Below are 21,807 nucleotides of genomic sequence, written 5' to 3'. Positions count from 1 at the left end.
CCGGAGAAGCCGGTTTGACAGAGGCCGAAATCTGCCTCGATCCCAGGAGTCGGAAGCGCTCTGACATTTCATTAACTCCGTGAACCCCACTAAGTTACCGCCTCGAGTGTCGACCTGGCCACACGCGATAGCTCATGGAAGTGGCTGATATCACCACCACCACCACTACTACCGCCACACGTGGGAATGTTTATCAACAGCGAAATCATCGACGTACTCTGAACGCGAGTTGTTTCTAAATGTGGAGGGTGGACCCCGAAGAGCACGTGGTCAGGGTCGACATCCGTGTCGACCCTGACCATTGGCCGCGAGTGGTGCAGCAGCGGTGTCCGTCAAACATCCCAGCCCTGCACATCCCAAGCGTGGATCCCCGGCGGGGCTTCACGAACCCGAGCGCCGCGTGGTCGGGGACATCGACGCCGCCCGCCACAGTAACGTGGAACTTCCACCACCGGCTCGGGGGCTGTAAACGAAGGGGTGGGGGGAGGAGGCACCCCTAAAATGTTCAGTGGAGCACGAATTCACTTTGTCTCATTTATGAGCAAACTCACGGTCGTGGTATTTTCCAAGCCGCCCGCCACAGTAACGTGGAACTTCCACCACCGGCTCGGGGGCTGTAAACGAAGGGGTGGGGGGAGGAGGCACCCCTAAAATGTTCAGTGGAGCACGAATTCACTTTGTCTCATTTATGAGCAAACTCACGGTCGTGGTATTTTCCAAGCCGCCTTCCATACAAATACAAATCTCGTCGAGACCCCCCCCCCCCCCCCCAGGGTCGACCACCGCATGCGACCATTTCCTCGTTCCTGCTGACAGGGAAACGCGACTGGCAGCCCTCCACCGGTTGCTCAATGCCGCGGGGGAACGAGGAAGCTCAAACAAACCGGCTGGTCCGGTCCGGGTAGGGGACGCGTTGAACGCCTCCCAATCCTCACTCCACCGCCTCCTGCCCGTGGGTCTCAACCTCAGCCCCCCCCCCACCCCCCCGTGGGTCTCAGCCTCAGCCCCCCCCCCCCGTGGGTCTCAGCCCCCCCCCACCCCCCCCGTGGGTCTCAGCCTCAGCCCCCCCCACCCCCCCGTGGGTCTCAGCCTCAGCCCCCCCCCACCCCCCCGTGGGTCTCAGCCTCAGCCCCCCCCCCCGTGGATCTCAACCTCAGCCCCCCCCGTGGGTCTCAGCCTCAGCCCCCCCCGTGGGTCTCAGCCTCAGCCCCCCCCCGTGGATCTCAGCCTCAACGCCCCCCCCGCCCCCCCGTGGGTCTCAGCCTCAGCCCCCCCCCCACCCCCGTGGGTCTCAGCCCCCCCCACCCCCCGTGGATTTCAACCTCAGCCCCCCCCACCCCCCGTGAATCTCAGCCTCAGCCCCCCCCCCGTGGATCTCAACCTCAGCCCCATGCTGCGCTACGAACCCGGCGGTCCGAGTTTGATTCCCGCTCACGGTGTACACCCGTGACGATTACCTGAACCGGTCCTGAGGCTGCCCTCGATCGACTCAGCCTTAAATGAGCACCTGGTGCGGTGTGTAGATATCGCCACTGGGGAGACAAAGGCGGCCTGGGCGGACGTGGTGCTGCCAATCCACCCCCTCGTGTGCCGTGCCAGCCATCACAGACAAAGCTATACGGGGGATCTTTGTCTTTGTGTGTGTGTGCATGTGGTGTCACGATCGACCTCTGTGGAGGAGGCCCGTGAAGGACACGACTGGGCAGTTGGAGGCAGTCGCCCGCCAGCAACAACGGAGGGCAGAGGAGCGACGCTCACAACAACGAGCGGAGCGCTAGGCGGCTAAAACACAGCAAGTTGACACAGTAGGGGGCACAGGTGGTGCATCGGCCGGTCGTCTCAGTCAGTCGACCTATGTCACCTGGTTCTGCCCCTTGACCTCCTGCCAGCGGGCGTTCGACACTTCACGTGGCGTTAACGTGCACATAGCCTGGCACAAGTGCTGTGGTGACGTCACCGTCACTTAGTGGAGAATGGCGGTTGTTGTATATGGGTGTGACTGTGTACGAGCGTGACTGTGTGCGTGTATGAGAGGTAGGTGCTCGCTAACAGCACTTGCCCCTACAGTCTGTTAAGGCTATATGGGGGATCTTTATCTTTGTATGAGAGGTAGGTGCTCGCTAACAGCAATTGCCCCTACAGTCTATTAAGGCTATATGGGGGATCTTTATCTTTGTATGAGGTAGGTGCTCGCTAACAGCACTTGCCCCTACAGTCTGTTAAGGCTATATGGGGGATCTTTATCTTTGTATGAGAGGTAGGTGCTCGCTAACAGCAATTGCCCCTACAGTCTATTAAGGCTATATGGGGGATCTTTATCTTTGTATGAGGTAGGTGCTCGCTAACAGCATTTGCCCCTACAGTCTGTTAAGGCTATATGGGGATCTTTATCTTTGCATGAGAGGTAGGTGCTCGCTAACAGCACTTGCCCCTACAGTCTGTTAAGGCTATACGGGAGAACTTTGACTTTGACAGTAGGGGACATAGGTGGTGCATCTACCGGTCATCTCGGTCAGCCAACCCATGGCACCTGGGTGTGTCCCGACAACAACGGAGGGCAGAGGAGCGACGCTCACAATAACGAGCTCAGCACCGGGCGTCTAAAATACAGCAAGTTGACACAGTTGAGGAATCCGCCAGTCATATCAGCACCTCGGTCGAATCCCGTGACCTCCTCACAGCGAGCCTTCGACACTTCACATGGCCCAAAAGTGCACCTGGCCTGGCACAGAGTTTTTTTCCTGGATTTTCTGTTTGCACATGCACAAAGTCACTTTAAGATGTTTTCTTGTTCATGCTTTTGTTTTTTTGTTTGTTGCGGTTGCACCCGATTCAAGAGCCGAATGGCTCACAGGGCTATACCTAATAAATGAAACTATGAAACTATGAACTGAGTGGTGAATGGCGGGCATTACTATTGGTAAGTGCGCGTGTTATTTTTATTTGTCGTTCTTCCGACTCGCCGAGTCGTCTCACGAGAGGGCTCTGCCAAGTTGTTGTTGTTGGCAGCCGGGGGGAGTTGGGGGCCGCGATTGTGCCGCACGATCCCCATCGAGCCGTTTCGCGGAGATGTTTTTCAAATGAGTTTTTGAAATCTGGTCCACGGGATGTTGAGCGCTCGCCATGAAGCAGGAGCCGTTGCACGTTTACGGTCGGTAGGCGACCCCGCAGTGTCGCTGTGAATGACGGCGTCTGCTGGGTTTGAACCGCGAACCTCTGCGACGAGCGGTGAACGCAAAACGAGTTTCCTCCCACGGGCCGAACGCTCACGAATGGCATTGGGGTAGGTCCCCCCCCACCCCCCCCACCCACCCCCCTGCCCACTGAATGCCTTGAGACTCAATGGAGCTTCACAGCTTAAACAAATGGCATCACTATTATTAATACTGCTACTACTACTGCTGCTAATAAAATTGTACTCGACGCGGATGGGGCAAAAACACACACACACACCAGAGCAATCGTCGGCATAGTGATGGTGGTTCTTTAATAAATCGGGAATATATTCATATTAAGAGCGAGAGGGGAATGGCAGATTTAAAATCGAAAATATCCTGCATAAAATATATATAATTTTCCCGTTGTAACAACAAAAGTGGTTTGTATCGTACATTATCGCACTCCGCGAGAGCAGCTTTCACCGCACATTCAACGCGTTGCCAACCGCATACAGCATTTAACGTACGCGCGTTGCATTAACACGCACGCAGCGCCAACGCAGCGCCCAGGCAGCGCCCGAGGACCTCTGGCCGACGCAACACGACGGGCGCGCCAGCTGCTTTTGAATTGCGCCGAGGGGTCGTGCAGCGGGCCGGTTCCGCGTTGTGTCGAAGCGTCACCGATAGATCAATCAACAGCGCGCACCCGCCCCTCTCCGCTCGCATCCAGTTCGTGAAGCCGACCCACATCAGCGGGATTTACAGCTCACGCGTTCGGCCCGTTCACCTGGACTAACCTGCTCCCCCCCCGCGTGGGGGAGAGAGGGAGGGGAGGGAGGTTGTTGAGCAGTGGGATTGAACTCCGCAAGTCTGACAGAGAGGGCTTTGTGCGCTCTGTCTCTCTGGCACAGTCTGACCAAGGGGGGGAGCTTCACGCACAATCGACGCAGATGCGCAGGCAGCGTTCGGGATTCATCAACGATTTTTTTTTCTCTCGGCATTTTTTTTGTTTAAGGTGCAAATATAAATGAGTAGCCGCTTCCCGCGCGGTCGGTTCTGGTCCGTCACGTCGATTTGTAAATGGCCATTGGTTTGTTAACGACAGCGAAAACCTCCATTACCCGTGGGCAGATCATCATCCGGGCTGCGGAAGTAACCGTACTTAAAATATAAGTTCAACACGCATACAATTCATCAATATTCTTACGCAACACGCCGGGGCTTCGTAGTCCAAGAGGCGCACGGCTCCGACGAACATGTCGCCAAGTGAATCGGCGGCTTTTAAAACCATGGGGAGGCGATGGCTTTGCTTCTCATTGCAGAGGTTTGCAGTTTGAGAGTCCAACGGACCGCCCCGGTTAATACAACCGGCGGTGTTAGCCGGGGCTGCCGTGCCGGCGATATGCACAGTCTGCCTCCCCAGAGCCGCTGCCTGCCAAAGCCGTTGTGCTCCAAACTTGTAAAAAAAAGTATTTGCTCGCAGATCGCCGATTTGGGGAAATGTTCGGCGAGCGTCGCCCCCCCCCCACCCCACCAGACGATAAAAAACGACTGAGCGGGGACCCCCTCCTGAGAGATCCCTGCAAGTCGACGAGGGCTCTCCTGGGTGAACAGGCGCAGGTACAAAACAGCAACGGGACAGAGCAGGCGACACCCTCGTCCACAACCCGGCTGTACACGAGCGTCGCGACGGGGCCTCCTCCTCCACCTGTGCTTTGTTCCACACGTGGGCCATCCCCCCCCCCCCCCCTCCATGAAGCTGGGTAGTCGGACACCGATTCCGGTACAAACCCGCGTCAACCCCACAGCGTGTACGAGTTGCCACGGTGATGGCCAAAGCATCATGGCGTGACCCACCAACCCTGCCCTCCAGACGCTCGGAGGGCAGGGTTGGTGGCTCACGCCGACACTAAAGTCAAAGACCCCCTGTATAGCCTGAACAGACTGTTGGGGCGAGTGCTGCGAGCGAACGCCTCTGACACCACCACTATCGTCGTTGTCCCCGTGTGCTTGAGACGCCCACGTGCAGGCAAGCCGCACTGACCGTAGGAGGCACGACAGAGCGATATAGGATCGCTGGTCTCTCCTTCCTTCAAGAACATTGGCTAATCGGCCGGTAGCAGGGCCCCCTCAACCGTGAAGAGTGAGTCTTGAGACTCGGGGAAAAGTGAGTCTCCAGACCGAATCAGACAAACTACGGGTTGACAAAATAAAAACTGGGCCCCCGTTTGGTACGAGCAGCAGCGGCGTCTCGCTCCTCCTCTCCCGCCGTGGCCGGGCCGTGGCTGGGCCGTGGCCGGGCCGGGCCGGGCCGTGGCCGGGCCGTGGCCGACTCGGGGGCGGTCTAATCGAAGAGTTTTGTACAAAACGCGGCCGTGTAACAAGAACAGTGGGCACCGTCGTGACGTGCGATCGCACCGGGGGAATAAGTTCCTCAGATCCACTGCCGGACAGAAAGACGGTGGTGGCTCAAGTGAAGCTGCACTCGAGCGAGACTATGCTCTTCAGGCGCAATCTACACGTGTCGCTATCACGATTCGCAGTTAAACTTTCGGGTGGGTCAGGCGACGGTGATGATCCGGCCGTATTCGTGTCCTCAAGACCCTCCCCCCAGCTACCCCACACAGCCAAACGCTCGCGTGCAACAAGCGTTCATCGCGTTAAATCGTTGCGACGGTTTCACCTTGCCCGAGAGCAATTTCTCAAAGCAATGTTTGGTCCGATCATTCCGCAGCTTCGTCAAGGCATGAATTGTGAATCGCCAAAAAACTGCCTGAGCAAACACGCCGCAGCCGCCGCGCGCTGAGTGCGATTACGAGTTGCTTTCCGCCGCCGGGAGCATAACCCCGGTGAATTGACGTCGTCGTTAATGCCACTCGAGTGCCGTTGAAATAACTGTGAGCTCGTGCAGATCGGCACATTCCTGTGATTTCTGTAAAAACAAAAAAGCCTCGCGATCGCGTCTGCTGTCGGGCGCCGGCCGGCGCGGTGTGCCACGGGCGAGTCTGTGTCGAGGAGCTCTCCTCCCCGTCTCGAGTCTAACGCACGATGCCAGAACCCCCCCGCCGTGCGCAAACCAAACGGCGCGAATTGTCGGGGACGCAAACACCGCTGGACGCGAACGCGGCGACGCCAAGTTGCCGGGTGGGTGGGTCCCGTTCACCGCCGAATCTCGGAAAGCGTGAGCGGCTCAGCGGTCGTTTTACTTCGAGAAATGTAGCGGCGGCGGCAGCGCCGTTTTTTCCAGGCGTTGTTACTCACCGCTGAGAACCGTAGCGATGCGACCGCCGCCACTCTACGATAGCTGGCGCCAAACCGTGCCACACGCCCACCCGCATGGCCTTGTGGGAGCCTCGGTACCGATAAAGTAATTTTATTCTTTTTTCTTCCTATTCCGTTACGATCACGTACACACGTACGTCATCGGAATGGGAAAGGGTTAAAATGCAATTTGCGTGAAGCCGCCACTAAAACGATCCGGTTCAATCGCGGGGCAGCACCGGCAGGCGTGACTGCACACCGTCGGCAGCTACAGCGATTCAAAACCCGGCCGGGAATAAACCATCTCCGTAACATAGCGGATTCTCGTTAAAAATAATTAGCGATAAAAACGTCTCGGGGGCTCTGTATATATATAGAGGTAGTCCCCGACTTACGACGGAGATGCGTGATGACGACCCCATTTGTAAGTCGAAAATATCGTAAGTCGAAAATGGCCTAGCCGAACCCAGGAGTCTTAAAGAATGGTGCTAATTTAGCAAAACAGAGCAATTTACAGTACCGTACTGTGTAAACTATATACTGTATGTATTTATTAATTACAATACTGTATTGCACAGTGAAATTTAAAGTAAAAAACAAGGTAAATTCTTAGCCTACCTATATGAACTGCAATTTCATAGAAAGTTTTTTCAGGAAACAATCCTATCTGCTATAAAAACTTTTAACATGCATTGAACATATGGTATCGTGGTAACCCTAAAATGAAATCACTAAAGCTACGTATCATACATGCGTTGAACGTATCTTAACGTATCATATTCTACTGTACTCACCAAGATTCTGTCCGTCGTCTGCATACTTGAACGATGTTAGGTTGTTGATGGCTACATTAACTTAGTTGACGGAAGAGGAAGATGGCGATGATCAAGTTACAGTATCGTACCTCGTACGCTGCTGCGTTTGCCTGCCGCGCGAAATTAAACATATTTTACAATTTTGTCATATCGCTATCGCCATCGTAAGATCGAAATATCGTAAGTCGGACCATCGTAAGTCGGGGACTATCTGTATATTTCTTTCCGCGACGGAGGCGCTGGACAGGGATCACGGCAGTCAAAAGGAAACCCTTCATCGCCCCCCAAGCCGGAATATGCCCAAGTATATTCTGAAATTATACAAACAAATGAAATGGTGGCTGCTCAGGAGAATTCCAATTTAATTAACGGGGGCGGCTGACGTGCAGATTCAGAGCTAGGATCTCAGCGGTGATGGCTCAGCATCTCTGGAAGGTATCGGCCCCCTGCAGTGACCGGCCTCTTCGGGATACGTGGAACTATTATTCTTCAACGTATCGGCCCGAACCGATTCCTCTACTTGTTACAGTGCAGCGAACCTCAGATTCATCAGTGACAAGACAATCTATCATAACAGAGCCACGAGTGGAAGGCTGGAGTGTCAACAGATGTGTGCATCGCATGAACAAAAGCTCTCCGAGTTATTAGCGTCTCGAGGCGAGTACTAACGGGGAGAGAGCTAACGAGGTGAGAACTAACGAGGAGAGAGCTAACGAGGAGAGAGCTAACGGGGAGAGAGCTAACGAGGAGAGAGCTAACGGGGAGAGAGCCAACGGGGAGAGAGCTAACGAGGCGAGAGCTAACGGGGAGAGAGCTAACGAGGAGAGAGCTAATGGGGGAGAGAGCTAACGGGGAAGAGAGCTAACGGGAAGAGAGCTAACGGGGGAGAGAGCTAACAGGAAGAGAGCTAACAAGGAGAGAGCTAACGGGAAGAGAGCTAACAGGAGAGAGCTAACGGGGAAGAGAGCTAACGGGAAGAGAGCTAACGGGGAGAGAGCTAACGGGGGAGAGAGCTAACAGGGAGAGAGCTAACGGGGAGAGTGCTAACGGGGGAGAGAGCTAACGGGAAGAGAGCTAACGGGGAGAGAGCTAACGGGGAGAGTGCTAACGGGAGAGAGCTAACGGGAGAGAGCTAACAGGAGAGTGCTAACGGGGGAGAGAGCTAACGGGAAGAGAGTCAACGGGGAAGAGAGTTAACGAGGAGAGAGCTAACGGGAGAGAGCTAATGGGGAGAGAGCTAACGGGAAGAGAGTTAACGAGGAGAGAGCTAACGGGGAAGAGTTAACAAGGAGAGAGCTAACGGGAAGATACCTAACGGGGAGAGAGCTAACGGGAAGAGAGTTAACGAGGAGAGAGCTAACGGGAAGAGAGCTAACGAGGAGAGAGCTAACGGGGAAGAGTTAACAAGGAGAGAGCTAACGGGAAGAGAACTAACGGGGAAGAGAGCTAACGGGGAAGAGAGATAACGGGGAAGAGAGGTAACGGGAAGAGAGGTAACGGGGGAGAGAGCTAACGGGAAGAGAGCTAACGGGAAGAGAGCTAATGGGAAGAGAGCTAACGAGGAGAGAGCGAACGGGAAAGAGCTAACAGGCGAGAGCTAACGGGGAGAGAGCTAACGGGGAAGAGAGCTAACGGGGAAGACAGGTAACGGGGAAGAGAGCTAACGAGGGAGAGAGCTAACGGGGGAGAGAGCTAACAGGGAAGAGAGCTAACGGGAGAGAGCTAACGGGGAAGAGAGCTAACGGGAGAGAGCTAACGGGGAAGAGAGCTAACGGGGGAAAGAGCTAACGGGGAAGAGAGCTAACGGGGGAAAGAGCTAACGGGGAAGAGAGCTAACGGGGGAAAGAGCTAACGGGGAAGAGAGCTAACGGGAGAGAGCTAACGGGGAAGAGAGCTAACGGGGGAAAGAGCTAACGGGGAAGAGAGCTAACGGGGAAGAGAGCTAACGGGGAAGAGAGCTAACGGGGAAGAGAGCTAACGAGGGAGAGAGCTAACGGGAAGAGAGCTAACGGGGAGAGAGCTAACGAGGGACAGTGCTAACGGGAGAGAGCTAACGGGGAGAGAGCTAACGGGGAGAGAGCTAACGGGAAAGAGAGCTAACGGGGGAGAGAGCTAACGGGAAGAGAGCTAACGGGAAAGAGAGCTAACGGGGGAGAGCGCTAACGGGAAGAGAGCTAACGGGGGAGAGAGCTAACAGGAGAGAGCTAACAGGAGAGAGCTAACGAGGAGAGACGCTAACGGGGAGAGAGCTAATGGGGAGAGAGCTAACGAGGAGAGCGCTAACGGGAAGAGAGCTAACGGGGGAGAGCTAATGGGGAGAGAGCTAACGAGGAGAGAGCTAACAGGAGAGAGCTAACAGGAGAGAGCTAACGAGGAGAGACGCTAACGGGGAGAGAGCTAATGGGGAGAGAGCTAACGAGGAGAGAGCTAACAGGAGAGAGCTAACGAGGAGAGGGCTAACGAGGAGAGACGCTAACGGGGAGAGAGCTAACGGAGAGAGAGCTAACGGGGAGAGAGCTAACGGGAAGAGAGCTAACGGGAGAGAGCTAACGGGGAAGAGAGTTAACGAGGCGAGAGCTAACGGGGAAGAGTTAACAAGGAGAGAGCTAACGGGAAGAGAACTAACGGGGAAGAGAGCTAACGGGGAAGAGAATTAATGGGGAAGAGAGCTAACGGGGGAGAGAACTAACGGGAAGAGAACTAACGGGGAAGAGAGCTAACGGGGAAGAGAGCTAACGGGGAAGAGAGCTAACGGGGAAGAGAGCTAACGGGAGAGTGCTAACGGGAAGAGAGCTAACGAGGAGAGAGCTAACGGGAAAGAGCTAACGGGAGAGAACTAACGGGGAAGAGAGCTAACGGGGAAGAGAGCTAACGGGAGAGTGCTAACGGGGAAGAGAGCTAACGGGAAGAGAGCTAACGGGGAAGAGAGCTAACGGGGAAGAGAGCTAACGGGAGAGTGCTAACGGGAAGAGAGCTAACGAGGAGAGAGCTAACGGGAGAGAGCTAACGGGGAGAGAGCTAACGGGGAGAGAGCTAACGGGGGAGAGAGCTAACGGGGAGAGTGTAGGGGTACAAGTTCTCTCCATGCTAGTGTTCCCAGGGCAAGTGGCAGCAGCGAACATTGCTGCTGGCCATGCTGTGCTGACGAGTCTGAACAAGGAGGACGAAACCGCTCTACGGTCGTCTTCGCTTCACTCTGTGCCCTGCGTCGGTTGTCCATGTGTATCGAGTTGTCCACGTGTATCGAGTTGTCCACGTGTATCGAGTTGTCCACGTGTATCGAGTTGTCCACGTGTATCGAGTTGGCAGCCGGAGAGACAACGGTGACCACGATGTGGTTCTTCCGAACCGGTGGCTCTGCATCGAGACCGAGAGCTGCCGCGCACGCTACGCCGCGAGTGTGCTGCTGCTCCATCTGGATCCGTACCGCACGTCACGGCCACGTGGGTTTGAGACGTACCGCAAGGACGCGGAGCACCCCCAGCTGACGAAATCGTGAAGAGTGGAGCGGGTTGCTGGTCGGCGACTCGCGACGCCACCGGTTCGGGCGAATCCCCCAGACGCGGAGCTCACCAGGACCACGTCCGAGCGGCGGGTTCAGATCAACCGTCCCGCATGGCAAGTCCCGCGATACCGATGAGAGAATCAACCCGGCGAGAGTTAACGCGCTAGAGGCCCTGGTGGTCAGCACAACGCAACCGGCGTTTGTTTTTTGGGTCGAACCGCACGGCGGTTTGTCTTCATGCCAAGATTATCGACATGAGCCTCCACCGCCCAACGAGAGCGGCACGTTCACACAGGCGTTGTTGTTGTTGTTACTTAGCCGAGCGTCGTCGTACGTCGTTCGTGTTGAATGCTGTCCAGAAAAGGCCTCGAGAGCCACCTAACGATCCCCATCGGTCAGAATACGATTGGTACACTAGCAACGCGTGCAACTGAACATCTGCGTAAACGTGGCAACCACGTCGGGTGGTGGAGGGCCAACGACGAGAATTTTGGAATTTAACTAAAACAAACTACGTGGGGCCGAACCCAAAAACGAACATGGATCACACACGCGTGACCCTGTCGTGCGAGCGTCCGCAGCGGAGGAAACGACGGCGATTGCCAAACCCACGCATCCCTTCATGCCGGCCCGGCGGCTGGGTACCTCCCGACACGGCCATTGTAAACCAAGCCCCTTGAGCCACCTCGCCAGCCGCTCCACCAGCCACCTCGCCAGCAAGCTCGTCAGCCGACTCGTCAGCCGACTCGTCACCCGCCTCGTCATCCGCCTCGCCAGCCGTCTCGTCTCCCGCCTCGTCAGCAAGCTCGTCAGCGTGCGAACTGGCGGTAGAAGGCGGCCTTGAGCCGCTCAACGTGGTGGCACAACTTGACGGCGGGGCCCAACTTGATGTCCATGCACTCCTGCACCGTTGCCAGCGTGAGCAGCAGCAGTGCCTGCCCGTCGATCTCCTGCCGGGGGGGGGGGGGGGGCGGCACCGGCGCGCGTCGTCAGGACAGGGGGGGAAGAAGCTGTGGGTCACGTGACGCGTCGGGGAGGGGGGGGCTGGTCATCTGCGGGCGGTGGACCCAAGCCAGCGGTGGCAATTCCACAGTCCTGGTTGTGGCACCTGGAGCGATGATGATGAGGATGATGATGGTGATAGATGTAGAATTGAGCAATGCTTGCGAACGTTTGTGGACCTTCGATCACCGCCAACGCTCTCGCCGACGCACCGTGCACCATTTTTCATAATTAAAACTGCTCAAAAACACCTCTAACAAGTTAGTTCATTCGAAGGCCGTAAAAATTGCTAGCTTTCCGTTTATTGCCGAATACATAAATAGTTGTGCAATGAGAAGTAAAAAAATATATAGCCATATAGGTTTTTTTTTGGGTTAGATTGTGTAAATTGTTCATCAAACCCGCCACCACCCGACACAGCCAATTAGTAAGATTTGTCAGGTAAATAGAACATGCCAATTGGTTAATAGCACAGCACACCAGTGTGTTGGAGAGCAAATCCACAACATTTACAATATGGAAACGATATTTATATATTGTAGAATATATATTGTCAAATCCACGGCAGCACCGCGGGCCATGGCCTTGCAGGCCAGCAGCGGCGCGTAGCCCGTGGGCGGTAGCCGCCAGTTTAGACAACGCAAGATGACGGTGGTGGTGGTGGACTATAGACGACTGGGGTGGATGACGGCGATGACAGCGGCAACAGTGGCGATAATGGCGGTGATGGCGATGATGATGGCGATGGCTCGCCTGTTCCAGGAAGAGCCGTGCCATGGGGGAGCAGTCGGTGTTCTTGATGTACCGCACCACGTCCGCCACGCTCCACCCCAGCGGGTTGCTCTCCAGCGCAAACTCCTGCTGCGCCGGCGTCGGCGCCGTCGCCGACGACGGCTGCTGCTGCTGCTGCTGCTGCTGCGGCTGCGGCGTCACCGGCTGCCGCGTTGACTCGGCCGCCGGTTCCGGCTTCTCCTGCTTGGGCCGCTGGCGCGCAGATCCGCGGTGCGCGGCGCCGTTCCGGGTAGCCAGCAGGGGTCCCGGGGAGGGGAGGGGAGCGGAGCGGAAAGCAGGCGACCGGGACGTTGATCAGAGTCCAGGGACGCGCCATCGCCCAGGACGGCCTCACCGAGGAGTCTCAAGACACGCGTTCGGGAAGTTCCTGTCAAGTTTTCGCAGTATGGGGGGGGGCGATGTTCCTGCTGCTGCTGTTGTGTGATTCCAAGCGAGTAGGGTCGCCACGGTGGTAAGATGTTATCTGCCTTGCCTGGTATGCAGGAGGTCCGTGGGTTCAATCCCAACCCTGACGCTTGCTGTATATTTGGAGTTTGCATGCGTCTCCCTCCGCGTGGTGGCGTGGATTTTTCTCCAGGTTCTCCGGATTCTCTTTCCGCCTTTAGAATAAACATGCGCTATAAATTTCCATGCGATAAGCCACTTCGTTGAGCTATCATTTGTGAAAGCCAGGTCGCTTCTGAAAAAGAGCTATAGAACTCAGTGGGGCCTTACGTGGTAAAATGAAAATACTTTAGTTTAGAGTAATTTTGCCGGTATTTATTTTGGCACTCTGAATGTTGTTTGGCAAGTACCAGTTTAAACTTGTGTTATCATTTTGTAGCTATGGGAGGAAACCGGAGAACCTGGTGGAAACCGATGCAGAACAGGGGGAGTACATGGAGACTCCGCACAAAAAGGCGACCGAGTCGGGAATCAAACCCAGGTGGCTTTTTGCCGCTAGTGTCACCGCGCTGTTCACAACGGCTCGGAGGTCGACACGAGCAATGCAACAGAGTTTTTCTTCAGCCGCCGACGGCAGTGGCGCTCGGCTAAAAGAACACTGGGCGTGGGTCGGTGCGGGTTAGGTACAGCGACCCCATACCTGGGAGAGGGGGTCCTTGCCTATAAACATCTGTCAACTCACCAGCATTGGTTCAAGCCAAAGAAGCCCGATTCTCTCCTTACCAATGAGAGAGACTGAACGCCGACGGTCGGGGAAGACGAGCGGGCTCAGGCACCGTGACAACGACGCCAGAGTGGACGCTATGAGAGTGGACGAGACTGGCGACAGGACGGCAGCCGGTGGAGGGAACGCCGCAGCACGATGATGGCCACCGTGCCGGCGGTGGCGGCGACGGTGGGAGCGATGGGACCGGTGTACTAAAACTAAACAATTACATTTTTTATTTTACCAGGTAAGTGCCAATGAGCTGCTATATAGCTATTTTTCAGAAGCGACCTGGTCACTAGCTAAACAAAGTGGCTTATCGCGTGGGAATTTATAGCAGCCAAATATTCGAAACGAGTGATGTTGATTCTAAATGTGGAAGGGAAAACCGGAGAACCTGGAGAAAATCCACGCCACCATGGGGAGAACATGCAAACTCCAAGTATACAGGCGTCAGGGCCGGGCTCGAAACCACAACCTCACATTATCACTGTCACACTCAGATACTTCTGCCCTCCCATATCGTCCCGTTTGCCAAGCTCCCCGACGCCTGCTGTATATTTGGAGTTTGCGTGCCTCTCTCTCTATCATCATGGTGGCTAGGAGATGTTAACTACCTCGCATGGTGTACAGGAGATCGTGGGTTCGATCCCGAGTTTGCGTGTGTTTCTCCCCGTGGTGGCGTGGATTTTTCTCCGGTTGCTCCAGTTATTCCCTCCACATTTAGAATCAACATCACGCATTTCGAGTATTCGGCTGCTAATACATTTCCGAATGATAAGCTACTTCGTTGAGCCACCGTTCGTGATAGCCAGGTCACTTCTGAAAAAGAGCTAAGAAGCTGTGGGCCTTACCTGGTAAAATAAAAAAAATTGTTAAAATAGTTTTAGATCAACTGCGTGACCGTGGGATTCATACAGAATGACGGCGGACCAGGGAAGGCCTTCATCCAGGAGTTAATAGATCATAACCGCCGGGTAACTTTGAGTGGCCTTCAACATCAGTGCAGGATAGGCTCCGTTAGCTACATCACTGGTCCGTAACGCAAACGTGTTTCGGCCGCACACTAACGACGATGATCAATGATAACAATTGAAAGCGATCGTGGCCATGGCATTGATTGATTACGACCGCGTGTTGATTGTAATGCCCGACTGACGATGGTGATGTTAATAACGTTACACGTCGTCGCATTGCAACGGGCGACGATGGCGATGAGGACGCTGCTGCCAACCACTAAAGCACTTTAACACCGTCAGCCTCGTTTTCAAACACTCCTTGAAACGACGGCAATGTGGACCGCCCGACGCGTCAACATTTTCAGTGTCTCCAGTTTCTTGCTGTAGTCAATCCAAGTGAACTGCGTGGTAAAAAATCTCTCAAATGAGGAAATCTTTACAACTACCGTCGATTTTCCCGACTGGCATTTCGTTGCCCTGCCCAGGGGAGGCGTAGCACGCACCGTGGGCCCCATCTCTGCACGATCCACTAGCCCCGCGTCGAGGCCACTCGATTTCTTCCGAATTGCTTATTGCATTCGGTGTGTTGTCCTTCCCCCGGAACTTCCGATTAGCAACATGGTTGGCTACGTACGGCGCTAAAGAAGTTCAACGTACGTGCAGAGCAGGGCGAGCGTGTGGGCTGTCCGGCGTCACTCGCGCCAGAAAAAAAGCGCAGCCTTCAAAATCGGTCAAATCAACCCCGCTGGCGTTCCGACACGCGGCGGTCTGCTCGGCAGTCAGGAATGGGCAAAGGCGACTGAACGCCAGATCCCTTCGCAGCTACGAGCGCTTCGCCCCTTCAGGGTGCCCCCCCCCCCCCCCCCCACCGGGAGGCATCGAAGCGAGGCGGGTGGGGGGACCCCGTGGTCCTCTGTTTGGCAAACACCGGTGTTGTGGGTTTCAGCCGTGCGTCGGGCCAGAAGGCAGCACAGCCATGGATTCTCAAATCTATCCGTGCGGAGCTTCGAGTGGTGCCCCATTGTGAGGTCTCCTCCCGCACAAAGGTAAACCTCTCCTCGTTCATGGGATCATCGCCCCAACCATCCCAATGTAGAAAAAGATTCTCGAGATCCAGCAAGGGCTTTCCTTAACTAAATAACGACCATCATCATTATTACGATCCTGACACACAGTGGAGATGGTCAAATGCCTTCCCCCCCCCCACCGTCTCCCTGGGCCAACATCAGGAAACCAACCACGTTTCACAAGGAAGTCGACGCTCGCCAATGGCTCTTTATTCACTTGCTGCCCACCGGTCCGCCGGCGAGACTCACGACAGCCCGATCGCAGATATACAACAAACATAACGCCAGCAAACTAAACAGCAGACGCACGAAAGGCATACAAAGCGGCGGCGGCAGCGGCGCAACGCACACGGTGCTTCTCCAGGCGCTGAGGCGTCGGCGTAAACGCAAAAAACGTAAAGTGAAACTGCGTTGCTTTAAATCCTCTTTCATCCTCCTGGCACTCTGCTGGGTGCGCACGTCGTCAGCGAACAGCGACCAGGCCCGGCGCCACCATTGCCCGCCACCGCATCGCGGGGGGGCCGGGGGGGGGCCCGGGGGGGGTGGTGGGCCCGGGGGGGCCCACCACCACCCCCCCCTGCGCGCACCTCGGAGTGCCGGTGCGGAGCCGCGAGCGCCGGCACTCCGAGGCCGCTTGTCTCGGGAATAAATCGAACGGGCGTCCACGCGTCGCCGTTGACGCGTTTGTACAGTGCGGCCTCATGAATGTGAAAACCGCAAGGAACATAATAATAATAATAACGACGGCGACAGAACGGCGGCGACGACGACGGCGGCGGCCCTTCCTGGTCGCTCTCCGAGGGTCAACAACCACGGCACGGTGTGCCGTGCCGGCCTTCATAGGTGCTGGGTAACAGCACTTGCTCCTACAGTCCGTTCAGGGTACACGGGGGATGTTTTGTCTTTTGTGTATTCGTGTGTGTATATGTGTGTATGTGTGTGTGTATATGTGTGTGTATATGTGTGTGTGTATATGTGTGTGTATATGTGTATATGATGGCTCCCTATTGCTCAACCACGTTATGTATGCTGATGATTTGGTAATAGCTGCTCAGTCAGAGGAGGAGTTGGAGACGCTGTTGCTGAGAATGGAGCGTGCCACTAAGAGGTGGGGCCTTACCATCAGCCCCACCAAAACTAAGCACCTGCCTGGGTATTTTGTACCATCGGACACTCCACCCCCACAACTCCCAATCGGTGATGGGGCAGTTGTGGAGAGAGTGAAGAGTTTCCCATACCTGGGCAGTGTGCTTATGACTGGCTCCAGTTTAACAGCAGATGTCTCACTCCGAATCAGTCGAGCGGCAATATCTTTTCATCGGTTGCGTAACGCTGTGTGGAAGCTACCTGGTCTGTCGCTCCGCACTAAGCTTCAGGTCTTCTCGGCCACGGTCATTCCCTCCCTTCTCTACGCTTGCGAAACATGGACCCCCCTAATGGAACATCTTCGCCGGTTAGAAACATTTAGGCTGGCCTGCCTACGATCCATCCTGGGTTTAACCAGACTGGATTGTGTGAGGAGCTCACAAATCCGTGAAAGATCTGGGCAGGGTCCCATCGGTGAGCTCCTCCGGCAGGCAAGGCTGCGATGGCTGGGTCATGTAGCCCGCATGCCCAGCCACCGCATGCCGAAACAGCTTTTGTTTGGCTGGATTGAGGGGGCTAAGCGGGCGCGGCACGGGCTAGAGAAGAGATGGAGTGATGTGGTACAGGAGGACGTGGAGCTGAGTGGACTTGCCGATGACTGGTACCAGCGGTGTCAAGATCGGCCTCTGTGGAGGAGGCTCGTGAAGGACGCTACTGGGCAGTTGGAGGCAGTCGCCCTCCAACAACAACGGAGGGCGGAGGAGCGACGCTCAGAACAACGAGCGGAGCGCCGGGTGGCTAAAGCACAGCAGGTTGGCACAGTAGGGGGCACAAGTGGTGCATCAGCCAGTCATCTCAGTCAGTCGACCCGTGGCACCTGGGTCTGCCCCGTGACCTCCTGCCAGCGGGCGTTCGACACTTCACGTGGCCTCAGGGTGCACATAACCTGGCACAAGCGTCGTGGTGACGTCACCGCCACTTAGTGGCGAATGACGGTTGTTGTTGTTGTATATGTGTGTGTATATGTGTGTGTGTATATGTGTGTGTGTGCATGTGTGTGTGTATATGTGTGTATATGTGTGTGTGGTATTGCAACGGTTAGCTCACTGCGCGACGAACCAGGCGAGATTGATTCCTGCTCACGGCCACCAAATTTCGTGACGAATATCTGATCCGGTCATGGGCAGCCTTAAAATAGTACCAGGTGCTGTGTGTAATCGTCACGACCAGGGAGACAATGGTGAACGGGCTTAGTGCTGGCTGCGCTGGCATTACTAGGTTCCTGCTAACCACACTTGCCCCAGCATTTGAAGCAGGCTACTCATGGGATCTTTGTCTTTGTGAGGGGTGTAAAACATACTTCGAACCATAACACAATGCACATCCACGTTATCTGCGGTTTACTCCGATACCCCAGGCAGTGAAGGGCATCGATTCATTTCCCTGAAAAAACGCGAATGACGTCACGGAAACTTTTAACATCCACTGTGCAGCAGATGACATTTATCTTGTGGTCAATACACCCGCAGTATTAACCAGGGCGGACTACTGAAATCAAACCGCAAACCTCTGCAACAAGCGGTGAAAACGCTCACGCTGGGCCACGTCACAACCCCATTACACACACACGCGCGCACACACGTCGACAAAGACAAACACACACCCACACGCATGACTGCCATTCGCCACAAAGTCGCGATGACGTCACCACGGTGCTTGTGCCAGGGTAGGTGCACTTTGAGGCCACACCCCCGCACACAAACAAACACAGACACACACACACAAACCGACAATGCCCAAACACACGCACACACAAAGACAAATAAAAAGATCCACATGTAGCCTTAACAGACTGCAGGAGCAAGTGCTGTTAGCGAGCACCTATCAAGGCCGGCACTGTGGCACACGAGGGGGTGGGTGATCAGCACCACACCCGACCACCTCCGTCTCCCCAGTGGCGATGTTTACACACCGCACCGGGCACCTGTTTGAGTCCGAGTCGACCTAGGGGAGGCCCAGGTCCGGTTCAGGTTCAGATAATCGTCACTGGTGTTGGCCGTGAGCGGGAACCGAACTCGGGTCGCTGGGTTCGTAGCGCAGCGTCTTAACCGTTGCACTACCGCTCCCCACACACACGCACGCACAATCCGTGTTGGCCGACCGACCGACCGCAATGCCCCACCCGGCCCTACATGGAGCACGCGCGAACGTCTCGCTGCCGCCGTACCTTTGCGCCGCCGCTGCGCCGCGGTTTACTCTGCTCGTCATCCGAAGAGAACGAGCGAATCTTGCGCTTGCGCTTGGCCCTCTCCAGCACCAGCAGCGTCGGCAGCTGCGGCGCTGGCCGCGACGCCGCGCCGCTCCGGGGCGGCTTGCGCGTCGCTCCGGCTCCTCGCGCCGCCGCCAGCGAGGGGGAGGAGGAGGAGAGGACGCCGGCGGTCGCCGCGGCCGTGGCGACCGCGGACGCCGGCTCCTCGCCCGCCCACGACGACGACGCGGCGCTGCTGCTGCTGCCGGACTCCTCCTCATCCTCCTCCTCTTCGTCCACCTCGTCGCACTCCTCGCCCTCCAGCCCGTGCGTCCCGTTCTGGTGGTAAGCGCACAGCGGAATTCGAGGATACAATACAACATGACACTACGTAACACGAGAATACGTAACACGACACTATATAAAGCTGTCCCACGAGATACTGCAGTGACAGTGGATAATACATTTCATGGCCCAGGTGTAGCGCGGTCACCTCTTGATGCAGAGGTTGGTAGTGCAAATCCGGAAAAGATTCCCTGGCATTACTTTGAGAAGATGGGGCCAAAAAGTTATTTAATTAGGAAATATAACAACATCGCCCCCTACTGCAAACACTTGGCAGTTACCGCCTCAAAAAGGTTCTTGAGACTCGGTGAGGCTTTCCTGGGTAAACAAGCGCAGTGATAGGAATAATTTATACTATACACAGCAATTAGATTGCTCTGAACTATGCATTTAAACAAGTCGATTCGTATCTGCTGTGTGAGACGGGCTGTGTGTGACAGGGCCATGTGAGACGGGGCTGTGTGAGACAGGGCCGTGTGAGACGGGGCTCTGTGAGACGGGGGCCGTGTGAGACGGGGGCCGTGTGAGACGGGGCTGTGTGAGACAGGGCCGTGTGAGACGGGGCTGTATGAGACAGGGCTGTATGAGACAGGGCTGTGTGAGACGGGGCTGTGTGAGACAGGGCCGTGTGAGACGGGGCTGTGCCTCTTCTCACGCGTCCGCTCATCGTGGACGAGCCGGATAAATTAGGCCTCGTGCGTTCACTCCAGTGGAGGCCCTTCTGCCGCAGGGGCACGAGCGAGCATTTGCGAAGAGCCGCGCCTTGACCTTTCACCCATATGCGGATAACAGGGAAGCGCCAATAATTGGCGGATAAGCGGAGCGCGCGCAGGGTCACGGCGCAGCGGCCACTTACCTGCGGGGAGCCGGCGCAGGAGCTGTCCACGCTGGAGGCGGTGCCCGTCCTCTTGAGGCCGTTCCGTGGCGCCAGCTTCGGGCCCCGGTCGTTGCCGTCGCTCGCCAACCTCGGCACGACGCGCCGACACCGCCTCCTGCCGTGGTGGTACGCTGCGGGACGCAGGCGACGCCGCCACCGTGAGCCACCGCGCAATCGGCGGGACTACGGTGGACGGGTTGGACGACCGACGCGGAGACGGAACGGTGAAGTCGGGTGGCTTTGCATCGCACCGCTCGGTAGGGATTGTATGCGTGCATGCATGTTGAACTTCGTTCGCACCGTACATAGCCGTGCTAATCGGAGGTGCAGATTCAGCCAGCAGTGGACCGATCATGTTCAACGATGAGTGTCTTTATATCACGCGACTCCACGTCAGAATTCTACGTAATACGTTCCCCGATTATGCAATCAGCCACATCACGTGCACCATCTTGTGTACGGACGTGCAGACAGGATGTCGCCACTTCCGAATTGGCTTCAATTGGCCTCTGTGCCCACGTGGAGGGCACAGTGTGGCCACGTGGTGGGCACAGTGTGGCCACGTGGGAGGCAGTGTGGCCACGTGGGGGGCACAGTGTCCCCACGTGGAAGGCACAGTGTGGCCACGTGGGGGGCACAGTGTGGCCACGTGGGGGGCACAGTGTGGCCACGTGGAGAGCATAGTGTGGCCACGTGGGGGGCACAGTGTCCCCACGTGGAGGGCACAGTGTGGCCACGTGGAGGGCACAGTGTGGCCACGTGGGGGGCACAGTGTGGCCACGTGGAGACCATAGTGTGCCCCGCATGGACGTCAACCAGAACTGCTTCATTCTCGGCGCCGAAAAATGCAAATGGGCCGACTGCGTTACCCGGCTCCACCCTGAGAACCTGATTTCATTACGGGTGGCTGCAACGTGGATTCGAAAACAGGGACCTCGCAGGTGTCTGATCTGACAGGGCCGTTAAGAATCCACGAGGCCGCGTGGGGAGCGGTAGTGTAGCGGTAGCGCGCTGCACTACGAACTCGGCAACGACCCGAGTTCGATCTCTGCTCATGACCGAGAACCCATGAGGCACCCCCCCCGGCACCACTTGGACATTATCAGTGGCATGACATCGTCTATAAGAGGTTTTTTTGGGCTAGGTCGCGTAAATATATAAAAATGTCGTTAAAACCCGCCACCACCCGACACAGCCAACTAGTAAGGGTTGCTACGTAACATGCCAATTCGTCACTAGTACAGCACACCGGTGTGTTGGAAAGCCAAGCCACAATATTTACAATCCGAGTACGACGTTTCGCCAGTAATTACAACCAGCTTCATCAGGCGACAGCCAGATTTGTGGAGAAGTCCACCTGTTTCGTTCCTTATATAGAGGTGTAGATGTGGTGACCACGCTTCTGCACCCTTGCGCAAAGTGGGGGGGAGGATTAATGTCGTACTCAAGATTGTAAATGTTGTGGCTTGACATCGTCTGCTTCCCAATCCTCCCACCTCGACCACTTACGGCCCGGTGACGGACTCAGGGACGCTGCTCCTC

The 21,807-nt window shown here is 56.0% G+C and overlaps 1 protein-coding gene across 5 annotated transcripts in view; it reads right to left on the bottom strand.

The window, feature by feature from the left end:
* Nucleotides 1-3,470: 3,470 nt before the first annotated feature.
* LOC116951126 (scm-like with four MBT domains protein 2) overlaps nucleotides 3,471-21,807 on the bottom strand; it is a 43,521-nt gene continuing 25,184 nt past the window's right edge. For 4 of the 5 annotated variants that reach the window (XM_032969547.2, XM_032969548.2, XM_076073407.1 and 1 more), the window contains exons 18-21: nucleotides 20,245-20,396; nucleotides 19,023-19,382; nucleotides 12,495-12,725; nucleotides 3,471-11,689 (exon numbers count right to left, since the gene is read on the bottom strand). In XM_032969547.2, coding sequence (XP_032825438.2) covers nucleotides 11,549-11,689; nucleotides 12,495-12,725; nucleotides 19,023-19,382; nucleotides 20,245-20,396 — 884 coding nt within the window. In that variant the 3' untranslated portion in view covers nucleotides 3,471-11,548. The remainder of the gene's footprint in view (nucleotides 11,690-12,494; nucleotides 12,726-19,022; nucleotides 19,383-20,244; nucleotides 20,397-21,807) is intronic. The other variant, XR_012946532.1, reaches the window with a different exon arrangement.

The sequence above is a fragment of the Petromyzon marinus genome, chromosome 42 (genome assembly GCF_048934315.1).
Source record: "Petromyzon marinus isolate PM22_M1 ecotype Great Lakes invasive population chromosome 42, UKy_Petmar_22M1.pri1.0, whole genome shotgun sequence".
In the NCBI taxonomy this organism is placed as follows: Eukaryota; Metazoa; Chordata; class Hyperoartia; order Petromyzontiformes; family Petromyzontidae; genus Petromyzon; species Petromyzon marinus.
This window is presented reverse-complemented; position numbering and strand designations above follow the sequence as displayed.